Here is a 15,874-nt window from a genome sequence, read left to right as displayed (position 1 = left end):
GTCTGGGGTCAGGGGTTAGGGAGTTGGGGTTTGGGGTTAGGGTTAGGGGGTTAGGTCTGGGGTTAGGGTTAGGGAGTTTGGTGGGAAAGATTTGATCCAGACGTCCTGTCGTCCAGGAAGCAAAGCGCGCTAATTTAGGATGGAAAGAACTTGCGTTTGACTAACACGGATTATTAAATGTGATAGCGATACCTTTTATGGATTTCTGGATACACGGCTGGATGAAACTATGTGGAGCTCGAGCAGTTTGGACCCGTTTGGATTTACAGGTGACTGAAATCCCAATGAGAGTAAGACAGTAGGCATAAACAGGACAAGTATGAAGGGAAGATTTCACAGTTAAGGGTGTTTTCTCTGTCGATATGTTTAACAAAAGTCAGTGAGTAATCATGTTAATAATCAGGATTTCAGTAGTGATTTTTCCCCATAATCAAGTAACCCTAATTCATGTTAAACCTGGCCTAAGTTTCAAATAATGAGGTAAAGGTGTTTGAAAGTACTTCCTGTGATGAAACCTCAGATTTCTGATTGTTCGGATCTGCCGGATTCCTGTGTAACAGGAGTCCTCAAACACATCGCTCAAATCATATTCCACGTCAAAAGTCCCGAATGATTGGCGACGACAACACAATAACATTCACTTTTAACTTTTAACCAACATTCAAGTTGCGTACTTGGTTTTCCTGCTCAACTTTTGGACCCGTTTGGGTGCCGTTAGAAAAAATGCTGTAGCGTTACCAAGGGTACCATTTATCCAGCTTCATGTACATTTCCAGCATTGTTCTCAGCTTCATTCAGCAAAGGGACATTTTTTATCCCTTTTTCGTCATTTTTGTAGATTTTCATGTATGTACAACATCACCAACAATAGATTGTTCAATAGAAACTAAAACAACCTTACTTTTCATAACGTTTTGTGGTCATTACACAAGGTTTATGGACTGGATCTGGATTGAATTTCTGTTTGGTGGTTGGACTCGGAGAAGAGCCGCTTTATAAGCTCATCGGCTGCAGCCCATTCCTACAGTGTTTACAACACACACACGGCTACCGAGCTGACTCATTTCAGTAGAAGAGAGCCATTGTTAAAGTGATGAGCTGTCACGTCTCTGCTTTCCCTCATGTGCTCTTTGATAAAGGCCTCTCGATTGGGTAGTACATAATAAACACAACAGATTACATCAGCCTGGCAAAACAGAGCCATCAAAAGTGCATCATCACTTTAAAGCGCGAGTGTCAGACCGCATACCCGCAGATTTCGAATGTGCCCGTGCATCAGTTTAAGTTCACTATGAATTCTGGCCCTCCAAGTTTCTTGTTTCTTCCAGACTGATCTCATAAAAATGGCGTATGTATGACACGCCAATTTGTATGCCATTATTGGCGTGTTATTAAGACGCATACTTGCTTTTTAGAGCGTTTATCAACGCCGCTTGGACTCCATTGACTTGCGTCACCTTGCTATAGCGTGTGAATTTACGCCGTAGCAAGTAGTATGAAAGAGCAAAAATCTAGGGGTGGATGGGTAAAACAAAGGAGTTTCACCCAGGAGACCGGGGATCGCCTCTTGCGTGTCACGTTGCCTAAACTCAACCGTCAGTTTGGTTTTTTACTAAAGCCAATCCTGTTCTTCTTTTCTTAACTCCAACTGAATGTCATGCTTTCTTCTGTGGCGTGTATGTTTACGTCCGCTGTATACAGCGTAGACATACAGAAAGCTCCAAATGTGTACAGAAAACACGCCACTTGGCTTTAGAAAGACGACGTGTACTGTATGTTTGGTGTGGTTTTTTTGTTGCGTTGGTTTTGTTTCTTTTTCTGAAGTTGTTGTCACTTTCACAGACACTTTTGGAGCTTTTTTTTTAACCTTTTTTGTCGCCTTTGTCTTTGATGTCTAAGTTACTTTTTTAGAGCTTCATGTCGACCGACATGATGTAAGTCAGAAGGCTATATAAGACAGGCAGTAATACCACAGAAGATGCTTGACTTTTTGATGAAATAAAAGCATGTGAATAAACTGGCCCTTGATGTTGTTCTTGTTTACCAGTCTGGCCCTGAGTGAAGTTAAGTTTGACCCCCACGCAAAGATGCCTGTATTTATCCAACCCTGAACCACTCCACTGTAAGGTGCATGTTATATAATGTTGCTGCACATATTTCTCTGCAGCTCTTACAGATTGGTAACACCAATATATTGTACAGTATAAAAATCTCAACAGATTGGAGTGGCCTTTGCTGGCAGAGTTTAGCAGACGTGTGCCAGCTGTGGAAGTGTGTCAGTAGTAAACTATCGTCAGCCTCTCCCTGTCTGTGCAGCGTGTCGTCCCCGAGCTGACACCGCTATGAATTATGCATCGAGGTAAAAAGCCTGGTGTCTCTAGACCCGCTGTGTTCCACTGACCCACATCTGCAGTTTGCACTTTTTTTAGTCTTAGTTTGTTGTTGTGATGAGGCTAGGACCAAGGTGCTTGCTCTGAGGTTCGTGAGCACCACTAGAGTGGCAATAATATGATGTTAAATCAAACCCTCTCGTGTAATATTGTGATAATAGTTTAATTCCCAACTAAATAAAAGTTATAATCAAACTGTATTCATGAATGTCATTTGGCGTCTTTTTGTAGGTTCTTTCTGTCTCTTTGTTGTGTTTTTTAGTGTCTTTTTCGTGACATTTTGGACCGTTATCATCCCCAAATGTGTCAAAAATGTGTAAAAGATAATAAATAAATAACTCAGCTCAGAGACAAAAACTTAAAAGCTAAAGAAGTCCAACTACATTCACTGGATCAGAGAAAAGTATTTCACTGACATTTATTCTTAGGGCTCAGGTGCTTCCAAAACGGCTCGGCTGCAGCCCCTAAATTTGGTAGTATTTTGTATTTTGTAGTAGTATTTTCAGTATTTCTTTTGTACTTCCATGTAAAAGTATAAGTTCCAGCTGAGACACAATGTAGCTGTTAGGGATGACACAAAACAATGGCCTGCGTTTGGGAAATCAGTGCTAAACTTCCCTCTGTTAAATTCCCTTCAAGGTTTCAGGGTTACACACGCTACGTATCTGCAGTATCTGCAGTGTGTGTTACGTAACAGTGTGATGAGCTTGATCTGCTGCATCAAGACAAATTTTAAAAAGACACAAGAGGACGGAGAGTCTGGATGTTTCTCACAGAGCGCTGTAGCTGTGTTCCAAACTGTTCCCTCATTCCCTCGATAACTATTCCCTAAATAGTGTTTAGGAAGTAGTGAACTAATGCGGGAACGACCAAACCAGATCTCGGACACGCGCTGAAAACACATCGTCGCGTCAGGAGATTTGTGTGATGGAGGTGCCCAGCATCATGTCAACAAACTGAGACATAAATACTGGAGCCCGACCAATTAGGCCGATACCGATACAAATATCTGGTTATTTAAAAGTCCGAAATGCCAATATATGTATTTAAAAAACCAAATCCAGAAACGCGTTGCAAAATATCAACAGATTTCCCTAACAGTAGTTATTTGTAGTTATTTATGACACTAAAATAATGATAATAGTTTGTTTTATTGTCACAACAGAAAAGAAGAACTTAAAAAATTTAAAAAAATAATAAAAAAATAAAAAAACAAAAAACGTCACACTATATTCTTAAATCAAGCAAGCTTGTCAAGTGAAATGATCTTACTGCACGGGCGGATGATTTCACTTGTTTTGAGTACCTTTTCCCTCAGATTTAGTTTTATCTGGTTTTTATACACCCCTTCTTGTTGTGTGTGTGTGTGTGTGTGTGTGTGTGTCTGTTTCAGAACTTTGTGTATTGATTTCTAACAAACAGAGTGTAAATTGTAATCTCCCCCCTGGGCATCAATAAACAGTATTAACATTTTTTTTTCATTATTTAAATGGCGAACACACTATGGACCGTGTTTCCGCGTAAAAAATGTCAAAATCTAAAATATAGGCCTCAAAAAGTCTTAAATTCACTGAAGTATTGTGCTCTAGGTCTTAAATAATCTTTAACTGGGTCTTAATTTTCCTACGTCAATGAAACGCCTCTAAGGCTAAGGCTCTATTAAAATGTTTTGTTTTTTTGTTGTAAATTCTGTAGTGTCCATATACAGTATAATTTGCTGTATATGTACAGATCAGTCACTTTTATTCAATTTGAATACATTTATTTACTTTGCAACCACTATTGTGACTCTGCATTTCTTTGTACTTATGATACAGGTCTAAATTTTCCTTCATAAAAGGTCTTAAAAAGTCTAAAATTTGACTTGGTATCACCTGCACACCTTTTGTGTGAATATCGATATATCCAGACAAACAGTTTGAGTTTGTTGAACATAAAAACATAGAAACATGTTCATGTATGAACCTGTAAATGCATAATATGGGACCTCTAAAGTCACATTTTCTTCATTTGTTTATTAGAGATGTTATAAAATCCAATATTTTTGTCTTACAGAGATCATGGGAGGCTGTTGATATCTGACTCAGCCACCAGCAAGAGGAAACTCCCTAATTAGAGTAGGCTGAACGCAGCAGCTGGCGCACAGCAACCGGTCCGACCATGGCCGCCCATCGAATCAGAACCGCCACCAGCACCAACACGTCTCTCCCGCGCTGCAAGTCCGAGGGGACGCTCATCGATCTCAGCGAAGGATTGTCAGAAGCCAGTCTGAACGATGTCAAAGGTCAGCTGCTCAAAACTTTGAAAAACAATGCAGATAATGTAAATAAGTAATAGTTTCCTCCGTAGTTCAAACTGGGGATTAGGGCTGCGCAATCAGTTGAATGTTGATCGCGATTTGGATTTTGGATCCCAAAAACAATGCAATCAAAAATAACGTTTTTCTCGTGTTCTGAAAGGGAAATCCAAAAGTTCAAGTGGGAAAAGAACAAAGGTATAGTTCACAGTTAAAGGTGATTTATTTGTTTAACATGCCACGGTCCCATGGCATGACAATTTCCCTTTATGATATTTTTTTGTGTGCATATGCACCAATGTTATCCCCCCCCACCCCCACCCGCGGGCGTAGAGAGGTGACCCCCTCGTCCCCCGGGGTTAACTCCAACGTTGCTGCGCTCAGCCGGGGGCTTCTGAGGATGACGGTATAGGGCCGATATTAGGCATTTCCCAAACTATTGGTATCTGCATTTATAATGGAGATTACATTTTTTTTTTTTTTTATGTATTTATATATATTTGAATTATTGTTTTTTAGATATTTAAGTAAAGTTTCATATCTTAAGTTTGTATTTTTATACATTTTATTTATCAGTACTTTAATATATTTTGATGTTCCACTGTTCTATTGTGACAATAAAACTAGTTATTATCATATTATTTTAGTAAGAACTCATAACTGTTTTAAAGGAACAGTCACGGCCGCTACACACACACCTAAACCCCGCCCGTAGCTGCCATTAGCTTCTCACAGGACGCTGATTGGTTCATCCTGCTGCCGCTCAGACACAAATGCATTAGGTTGGACAAATTAATTATTTTGTCGGGGAATTTGGAGGACCTGTCAAGATGGATTTTTGTGCCATATGTGATATCCCGCAATTCTCATGTTGTTGTATTGCGAGAATCCAGCTGCTCTGCAAGGTAACGTCACAGAGGTTGCACTGAGAAGAAGAGAAGACACTGTGGTAGACAGCTCAGTGTGCCGATACACCCCCTCACCCCATGGACCTAATCCAGGAACAATGAAAATAAGAGACTAAAACCAACTCATACACTGCACCTATTTTATTCCATCAGATGTGAACGATGCTATAATGCCATACAGCATCCACCTCCACCTGACATTGTTTTGTTTGTTTTTAGTGCCTTCTCCCAGTGCCTTACGACTGGACGCGACCGCCTCCTTCGGCACTGCCAGGGAAGTCGTCGCCATTAAGGACTACTGCCCGTCCAGCTTCACCACCCTGAAGTTCTCGAAAGGGGACCGCCTCTACGTTCTGGACTCAACAGGAGGAGAGTGGTGGTACGCCCACAACAACACAGAGATGGGTTACATTCCTGCAGCCTATGTGGAGCCCATCAACTACAGAGACTCGTCCTTCAACGACAGCGGGATGATCGACACGATGGGAGACTGTAACGAGGAGGCGGCCAAAGAAATGGACCTTCTAGGGGAGTGGGCGGGTGTGATTCTGAAACCAACTACCTTCCAAAATGGAAATCCTTTTGCAACAACCCATACCTCTACGAACCCTTTCCTAAACGGGTGTCCTCAGAGCTCCCTCGATCAGAACAGGAATGAGAAGTCAGTTGACCTCCTTCTGTTCGATACGCTCGCTCCGTCAGTGCCAAACTCCACCAGCAGCGCTGCAATCAGTGGTTTAGGCAGTAGCGTTTTTAACCCTCTTAGTCCCACTGTAGGTGGGGGGCAAACATTGCGCAGGGACAACCCGTTTTTTAGAAGCAAGCGCTCCTACAGTTTGTCTGAGCTGTCCATCCTGCAGGCTCAGTCCGATACCCCTCAGGCCTCTGGATTCTTCCGGGGTCTGAAAGCACCAGCGCCAGAGCAGTTCCAGAGCAGGGAGGACTTCCGGACAGCGTGGCTCACCCACCGCAAGCTAGCCAGGTCCTGCCACGACTTGGACTCGATGGGTCAGAACCCAGGCTGGGGACAGACCCAGCCGGTGGAGACCAACATTGTCTGTCGGCTAGACAGCTCAGGAGGTGCTGTCCAGCTTCCGGACAGCAACATCAGTATCCATATACCCGAGGGCCACGTAGCGCCGGGGGACACCCAGCAGATTTCGATCAAAGCTCTGCTCGACCCCCCGCTAGAGCTTAACAACGACCGGCGCACCACTGTCAGCCCCGTGGTGGAGATCAAACTCAGCAACATGGAGATCAAAACCACCATCACCCTGGAGATGAAAGTGTCTGTTGTGGTGAAAATGGAGAGCAGGGAGACAACAGAAGTGTTGTGCGTCAGGAGTGATTGTAAAGAGGGACCTTACAGCCCCATTCCTCATTCGTACATGTATGGCGACATGGTCCAGGTGTGCCTGGATAACCTGGAGCCTTGCATGTATGTGTGTGTCGTGGCTCAGTCCCAGTCCCTCTCTCCAGACTCCACAGTCTGGGAGCATGTGGTTAAAAAGATCACTTTAGGAGTATATGGTCCTAAACACATTCACCCGTCCTTCAAGACAGTCGTGGCTATGTTTGGCCACGACTGTGCCCCAAAGACGTTATTGGTGAGCGAGGTAGGCAAACAGTCACAGGCTTCCCCTTCAGTAGTGCTGCAGCTCTGGGGTAAACACCAGTTTGTCCTGTCCAAACCCCAGGACCTCAGTGTTGGGGTTTACTCCAACATGGCCAACTATGAGGTAAAGGCCGGCGAGCAGGCCAGAATGGTCCGGGGCTTTCAAGTTAAACTTGGCAAAGTCAGCAGGCTTGTCTACATGATTGCCTCGCGAGACACCGACGATGTCTCCGATTTCACCTTAAGGATACAGGTCAAAGATGACAACGATTGTATACTGGCTCAGTTTTGTGTCCAGACTCCGACACCGCCACCCAAAGCAGGCCCAAAGGCATCAGTGCAACGACGTTTCCTGAAGAAGAAAGAAGTGGGCAAGATAGTCTTGTCTCCTCTCGCCATCGCCACCAAGTACCCTGTTTTCCAGGACCGGAGGATAAATAACGTGAAGTTTGGAAAATTAATCAAAACTGTTATCCGACAAACTAAAAATCAGTACTTGCTTGAGTACAAGAAAGGGGACTTTGTAGCTCTGTTGAGTGAGGAGAAGATCAAGCTCAAGGGTCAGTTGTGGACAAAAGAGTGGTACATTGGGTATTATCAGGGCAGAATGGGATTTGTTCACGCAAAGAACGTGCTGGTGGTCGGCAAAGTTAAGCCCATTTACTTCAGCGGGCCCGACCTTACCACCTCTTTGTTACTGGAGCAAATACTGAAGCCCTGCAAATTCCTCACGTACATCTACGCCTCCGTAAGAACTATACTGATGGAGAACATCGGCAACTGGCGAGCGTTCGCTGACGCCCTCGGATACGTCAACCTGCCGTTAACCCATTTCTGTCGCCAAGAGCTGGACAGCGAACCAGAGAGGGTCGCATCGGTGCTGGAGACGCTGAAGGAGGATTGCAACAACGCAGAGAGCAAAGAGCGCAAGTCCTTCCAGAAAGAACTCCTGACAGTAAGTTACAACCTTGGCTTCCTCCTCTGTTGCAGTGACTAAGCTTATTCTTTGAGTCATTAATTTGAGAAACCGTCCGTCCGTCTTTTGTCCTTATTTATAAATTTCTAAATTTTTTAATTTTAATAATAATTTGGAGGATCTGTTGCTGTGTTGCCTTTCCAATTCTTGTAGATCATTGTCTTTAACTCCCCCCCCTTGCTTTCTTCATTGCCGTGCTAAGGGATATCAATTTATCCATGAATATTGCCTTTAATGTGTCCCCACTGTATGTGGGTTCACTCCCCTGTTGTCATTAGGATCAGGAAAGGTCTTAATTTCAATAATGTCTTCTTGGGAAGTAAGCTAGAGTTGAGTCCCCATATTGCTTTTTTTGTTCTACTATGTAAGGGCAGGCTCAGATAAATTGGTGAGTAGTCTTCGCTATCCCTAGTCCCAATGTCACAGTTTACAATCCTGTCCGTCATTTTTCAACATGGACATATAGTCTATTCTTGAGTAGCGTCTTTTGTCCTTCATGTGTCAACTTGAGTTTCTGTTTGTATCCTCCTGGTGAGACATTTCTTTCTTGGAGCACAATTCCTTCCTTGGGTTTGGGCTGTTGTCCAGTCTGTTAAATCTGCTGGGAGTGCAGTCGATAAGTGCTGTGTAGGCACCGAGGTCCAATCAGGACCCGAGGAGCTGTGGAGGGCAAAAGAATACTTTGTAATTCAAGCAACAGACACTCGAATGAGCATAGAGTTAATGTGCAGTGTGTGTGTGTGTGTGTGTGTGTGTGTGTGTGTGTGTGTGTTTGTGTGTGTGTGTGTGTGTACAGTATGCTGATCCTATAAATCCAATTGATCGTACAGGCTACTTTCATTTTCTATCTTTATGTACATATGAATCAAAGCCCTCAGAGGGCGAAACAGACTCGTACACTTGTGTTTACGTTTACAAGTCATTTTAGAAATGGGATCACAGGCAAATGTAATGCACCAAAAGTACTACTGAGTATCTTAAAAGCAGAGCAAACACAGCAGAAGCCATCTTATCATACAGTTAAACGATGGAATTAGAGCTGCAAGTAACAATTATTTTCATTGTCAATAAATCGGTTTATTATTCTCTCAGTTAATTGATTAGTTTGGTCTATAAAGGTGGTGAAATATGTAGATCGTTGTTTCCCAAAGGCTAAGTCAACATTTTCTTAGTATGTGTCATTTCTGAGTCTGTAGCTTTTGAGGAGAAGGGGGGGGCGGGCAAGGTGGAGGTTGGGGTTGTGGCCTTGACCAACTGCTGCTTTGCTCGTTTGAGAGCCATGATGTCTCTCTCTCATGGGTGGGACAAATTCTTTGGGCGGGCAAAGCAGAGAAAGAGGAGGTAATTATGACCCCTTATGACCTCATAAAAGGTAAGATTCCAGATCGGACCATCTGAGCTTTCATTTTCTCAAAGGCAACCCAGGATACCCAGGGTTCGGTTTACACCTATCAACATTTCTAGCCATTTGGGGGCCATAGGCAGGCTCGGGGAACTCATATTAATTAAATAACCTCATAAAATTAAATTTACATGCCATGGGCTCTGCAATCCCAGCATTTATACTTAATGAGAAATGACTCAAACCGATTGATTTATAATAATAATTTATAATAATTTATACTGTCTATTGATCCCCAGTGGGGAAAGTAAAGCGTACACTCTGTTTTGTTAGCAATCACTACACACAGGCCTGAAATACACACACATGATCAGGACCTCCATGCACAAACTGAGAGATGTCAGAGCGACTGATAGAGATAGTGAAGTGAGTTTAATTGATTGATTGGCGATTCATTTAATAGTTGACCACTAATTGGTTCATCTACCTCTAGATAGAATTGTCTTTCCAGAAAGTGTTCTGCTTTGATTACCAGACAATTACTCTTCAGCCCAGTCAGACATTGGTTGAGGTTTTACTTGTGCCTCTTCATGCCTCATGTGTTTCTTTTTTCCCCAGTTTATTCAGCTTTTCTTCACAGAGGAAGAAGTGCTGAGCTGTGTTAGCTGCGAGTGTGCAGCGTGACTCCATCAGGCACTTGGTTGTGCATTTTCTGCCATGTAAATGTGAGTTGCCATTGTGGCCTCAGGCAGTCCGGGTAGCGGTTATCACCCTGAGATGTCTAAACACGACGAACAGTCTGAGTAATGCTTCATAAACCTTTTGCATTTTAATTTGATGTGTCTGTGCCTACAAAATCTGCAGAGTGGAGGGTGTTCAGCTCCCCTGCTGCCTTTGTACCACTGTTCCTAGACTTAGTTTCCCTGTCAGCATATCATGCGAGCGAGAGTCTCTGTCAGAGGTCAGGGACGTACTACCGCTGAAGTAACGCGGAGCAGGAACACTGTAATCAACGCGAGGTTGTAAACACTAGTTAGAACCATTTATAGTACAGAAAAAAGAACATAATAAAAGGTGGTGACTGAAAAATATGGTCTTTGAGGGAGGTTCTGTGCATTTGTTTCTAAATATAGGTCTGTTTTTCTGCTTCTTCTGTCTGGATTACACCTAAACTACTGGTTACCGCGGGGACAAAGCACGCAGCCAATCCAGCTAATTTGAAATCACAAGGACTCTTTGTTTAACCGGCACAAATATGCTGTTTGTTCCATGTGCAAACATCTAATGTTATTATTTATTTAGTTTCGAAAGTGGATTTTGTCGTGTGCGTGTAGGCCTCAGATTAAAGCCGAGTGAGTGTAATAGACTGCCAGATGAAATCCTCATCTTCCTCTCCTCCTGCATAGTTTCTTTGTTACAGCAGAACAATCTCTTCTGATTTTCCGGTGTGCCATTTGACGTGGAAGGGAGTCTATTTTTTTAGAAGAAAGAACCAAATCAAAAGCACTGTGGTCGCTTTCTTTTTGCTTTGAATGTCTGAATCCTTTATGGCATGCTTTGATTGTTGGTGGTGAAGGGGGCAGCGCCTGTGCTCTCACACAGTGTATCTGTTACAAATCTATACTTTCTGCTCAGTGTCGACCGTGTATGACACCTGTCATAACACACACAGAATATCACACTGATAGATATTAGTGTGTTGAATATGTCAATCACGGCTGTGGATGTGAGGCGAGCTCTGTTTTTGCAGCTTTGGATGTTATATTTGGACTCAAAGTTTGTGCTTTTGACTTCAGGCGATGTCATAATTATGTTTTTTAAGAAAACTACTTGTTGACACAGGAATAACATGAGGGTCGGGCAGGGATTTCTCTTCCGCTGGAAGGCTTAGCCTAAGCTGAATGAATCAAAACTATTGATTGTTTATTTCAGAGACTGAAATATTGGCCAGGCCGATATTAGGCATTTACCAAAGTAGTTTTTTTTTCATTCACCAGAATCATTTATAATAAATAATAATTTCAACAATAAAATAAAAACAGACAGTCAACCATGTTTTGAGTGTTGGTGTTGCATAGTTTGTCCACCGGATGTATGTTCATGGATAATCACAAGCGGGAATATGTCAACTTTTGTAATATATATTTTTTTCAAATGCTATAAAATGTAATGAGACGCCCCAAAATTACCCATCAAAATCACACCAAAGAGCATTGTGTGGAATCAGATATGTTATTTTGGGTAGTTAAAAAGAACATTGATATAGGAAAACCGGTCAATTTGACCCAAGGACCACATGAGGGTTAAGACATCATGTTGGACCTTTATTTAACCTTTTCTGACATTTTAGGCGCCAAGCCATGAATAAACAATGAGAAGACTTGTTAGAATTGTAGTCCTAGCTCGCTGAGTGTGTTTGTGTCTGTTTAACCCTTGTACGGTATTCGGGTCAAATTGACCCATTTCAAATTTTTAGAAGAGGAAAAATGGTACAAGTTACATTTTAGTGGTACGAACGTCACCAGATGCTGTTATTGTAGATTGTTAACTGTAGTCTATCACTTAGCAACAGTGTGTTGTTTCTCTCACCTCTAATGTGTTACATCATAGTCTGGAAGGAAAGTGCAGTTATAAACATGTTAGTTAACTGTGGACTGTATGATCACTCCCTGCTGTATAGAAAGTGGATTTCTCACAAAGCTGCCTCACATTGTTGCTCAGGGAAATCTCTTTTTGCCGTATTATATTTGTCTTTGTGGACTATTTGGTTCTAGATGCTTGGTAAGGCAGAGTTTGCTCGTACGTGGTGAACTACCCAACAAGTTAGCACTAGTTAGTCACAAGATTATCTCTTTACATTCTGTTCTCAGGATTGTACACACTGGACACAGGATCCTTTCATTCAGTAAAGAGAGAAGAGATAGAAGAGGACTGGTCTGCCAGACCTCTCTCAACAGCGCTGTGGAGGAGGGTTCGGCGAGTCCACCGCAGCCTTCTTGCATAGGAGAAAAACTTTGTTTTTTTATTGGCATTTCTTTAAACCAATCAAATCACAATTGTCATGGGCGGAGCCGGACACAATGACGGTGCCTCTGCTAAATAACCTCTGGAAGGATCTTGTTTTAACATGTGTACGTTCAAAAGTTGTGTTAGTTTTGCAACAGAAAACTCCGACTGGACAGATAGTCTAGCTAGCTGTCTGGATAGCCTGGATTACCCTGCAGAGATCTGAGGACCAGGTAACCGTAGTCCTCAGAAAACCACCGGAGGTTAGAACGCCAACACAGAGACAGAGGAAGGGGACGGACATCTAATTTCCGCCGGGCACCTAAACACTCCCAGATGTGAAACACCTGGTATAAAGACTAGAAGAAGGGTAAAACCTTCCAGGCTAATGAGTTTGTTAAGTGCTCATCGGTTTCAAGCTCGTTAGCATAGCATTAGGTTGTCATTGTGGATGTCCCCAGGTGATTATATAAGAATCAGTGTGGACTTCTTGTGATGTCCGTGTTGTTTGGGGGCTGTGTTGTTGTTGTCAGCGGGGGATGGAAAGGATCCAGGTCGATCCGGGCAGATGTTTCCTGTCTCATTGTTCACAAACTAAACAGAAGCTCCAGTTGTGGACCGGCAGGCGCCTGCAGCCCGAACCACTTCCTATAATACTCCTTGACCCAGACCCCCCCCTCTGCACATGTGACCAGGGTTCAAATTTAACTTTTTCGTCCACATTTTTACCAGCCTCTCAAAAGATTACCATTGTTTGTTTGTTTTTGGCTGCTGAGTAAAGGTCCTCACACACCAACTCGACGGAAAGATTGCCTCGGATCACACCGAAGCGATGCCGACGGCTGCTGATTGGGCGAACGCGTTATGTGGGTCTGGTTTCTCCGGAAAATGAAGGCCAGACTATCTTGGCGGCTTGTTCATAACACAATCTCATATTTTACTAAAATACTTCACCGGAAACATTTAAGCGAGAAATAGAAACAGGCCGTGCAGCGTCTGACTCTGTCATTTTGAAAGATTTTGATACGATTTTGAGAGACTCTAGTCCCGCTCATCCCCCTCGTCATTTCCTGGTCAGCACTCCACCAATCAGATCGTTTGAGTCATTGAGGACATATGTCAGGTCAGCCAAAATGAAGGCTCCTGGGTGACGGCACGTAACACACCAAACCGACTCGAGTCACCAACCTTGCCGGGCGGTCCGACTGATGATTATCAGGTTAGTGTGTCAGGGCCTTAAAACAAATCTAGCCCCTTGCATATTTTAGCAGCACTTGGGTAGTAGATGATGCTAACTTTGAAACCTGCGTGTGATCACTCCCAGCTTACTGACGGCAAATAACAGATTTCCGTTTAATGTCAGCGTACGGCTGCACTACAACGTAATCAGTTACTAACTTATCAGAATCGAGCATCATATCATTCTAGAGAGAATCGCGATGCATTTAAGAATCTTAATTTTCGGACCCCTACGTGAAACCAATGTGCACAGGTTTCATTTATTTTTATACTTTTTGTCTTTTATGAGTTTGCGTCTCTCTCCGGCTCCTCCCGTTGGACTTAGTTTAGTTCATTTCACAGAACATAAAATACAAATTGAACTGAGATACATAAATACATATGAGGATAGCACTGCTTGTGTTAGAGGAGAAAGAGAGGGACAAGGGAGAAGCCTTGTCTTTCATCCTGCTCTTTAACTGCAGGTTCCATCGCTTCTTCACCACAGAGGTGGAGCCTTTGTTGTGGCGTGGTGCTAAAATGGGATTTTCATTTCAAAGCTCTCGCTCCGCACTGAGCCCATCGTCTGACCCTCGTGAATTATTTGCGGTGAGTTCAGGGTGGCGGGTCGAGCCTGGGAGTAATAATAAAAACATCCTATTTCTGGAGGAACACTCTGAGAAACCAGAGCGGCGTCCAGGCCGCCCCGGTGTGTCCGATTAGCGCTCTGCTCGGCCATTCTTGTACACAAATCTGGTTTGAGTTTTATTTTTCTTCTTCATCTCCAGCCCTTTTCCTCGTTATTTATTTAGTTTTTCTTCTCTTCGCTTCCTCTTCTCCCTTCCTTCTTTCTCTGACTGGGTGTGGCAAAGCTGCTGCTTTTGGAATAATTGACTGCAGAGCAGATCACTCGCTCTCTAGAGATTTGGGCCTGGTTTGGGAATGTGCGAGTTTTTTCCAAACCAGCTCAGGAAGAATAAAGGGAGTTTGCGTTTTGGGAGAAATCGTTCCCAAACCCGCACCCCCGTCGTCTTTAGTCTCTCCCAGCATCCCCGGGTTTTTGGTTCTGAGGTCGAGGTTTGTTCCCAGAAAGGTGAATGAGCAAAGAGACGACAAAGCAGGTTTGGAGCAGAACTGGAAGAAGAAGAAAAAATAAATAAATTGCAAAGCCCCAGTGGGCTGAGATGGAGCAAAGAGGCTGCAAATGTGAAAGGTGGAGGAAGTCAGATGGAAAATGAAGATGGGATAGAAAAATAATAAACAGGAGATTGAAGCGGAGGGATTCAGTGTCGGTTTTGGAGCCGAGAGAAAAAAAACTATAACAGGGAGATGGAAGAATCAAGTAATTCATCATAGAGGTCGCCATTGGTTACACAGAGGGTTTGGTTAAGCCATTTTCTGAGCAGGGACAGACCGTGAGTGAGTGAGGGAGTGTGTGTGTGTGTGTGTGTGTGTTTTAGTGTGCAGCAACAGCCAACGTTATCTCTGAAAATATGTCTGCAGGAATTTGTTTTCTCATTTTTTGACAGGCAGATGATTTATGCAAATTGGGAGAGATAGGGGAAGACATGCAGCAAAGGGCCATGGGTCGGAATCAAACCCGGGCCGCTGCAGTTAGGACTGAGCCAAGGTACACGGGGCGCACGCTCAACCAGCTGAGCTACCGGGGCGCCCCAGATCAGGTATTTTATGGATTGATATCAGATCACAAAAACAAGATGTAACTATAGACGGTATCAAAACGTTTTCTTGGCTTGATCAATCTGGCTTTTACATCAGTCGGTACCAAACAGCACGTCTTAAACCTACAGCAAGACATAGGAAATGACCGGGGATTTCCTGTCGTCATTATCCAGGAAGGAAAAACCAGTGCTTGTCAAAATGGTTTATCTCCCTAACAGCCTCTTCGCCTCCACAGCCACAAAGACCCAGGAACAACAAAACTGTAAAAATAAAACTCAATCGTCCAGAAGCGTCTCTGAACTTCATTGGACAACCGCGTTTTGGTGGCAGCTCAGGCAGCAGCGTCTGATTGGGCGCCGCTATCTCATCCTCTGGTCTGGTCTGAGAGTGAGAGAGGCTGCTGGAGCATGGCATCTGCATTCCTCAGCCCCCCCCCCCCC

General features: G+C 43.4%; 1 protein-coding gene and 1 long non-coding RNA gene across 3 annotated transcripts in view; one reads left to right on the top strand and one right to left on the bottom strand.

The window, feature by feature from the left end:
• The window catches only part of LOC117953089 (SH3 domain-binding protein 4), a 34,260-nt gene that overhangs the window by 12,417 nt on the left and 5,969 nt on the right, over window positions 1-15,874 (top strand). Inside the window, exons 2-3 of the mRNA XM_034885848.1 lie at window positions 4,446-4,674; window positions 5,814-8,164. Coding sequence (XP_034741739.1) covers window positions 4,551-4,674; window positions 5,814-8,164 — 2,475 coding nt within the window. The 5' untranslated portion in view covers window positions 4,446-4,550. The remainder of the gene's footprint in view (window positions 1-4,445; window positions 4,675-5,813; window positions 8,165-15,874) is intronic.
• LOC117953143 overlaps window positions 3,626-15,874 on the bottom strand; it is a 38,569-nt gene continuing 26,320 nt past the window's right edge. For both annotated transcript variants that reach the window (XR_004658564.1, XR_004658565.1), the window contains one exon: window positions 3,626-3,639. This is a non-coding gene — a long non-coding RNA (uncharacterized LOC117953143). The remainder of the gene's footprint in view (window positions 3,640-15,874) is intronic.

This window comes from Etheostoma cragini, chromosome 11, assembly GCF_013103735.1.
Source record: "Etheostoma cragini isolate CJK2018 chromosome 11, CSU_Ecrag_1.0, whole genome shotgun sequence".
Classification (NCBI taxonomy): Eukaryota; Metazoa; Chordata; class Actinopteri; order Perciformes; family Percidae; genus Etheostoma; species Etheostoma cragini.
Note: the sequence above shows the minus strand (reverse complement) of the source record. Positions and strands in the feature narration are given on the sequence as shown.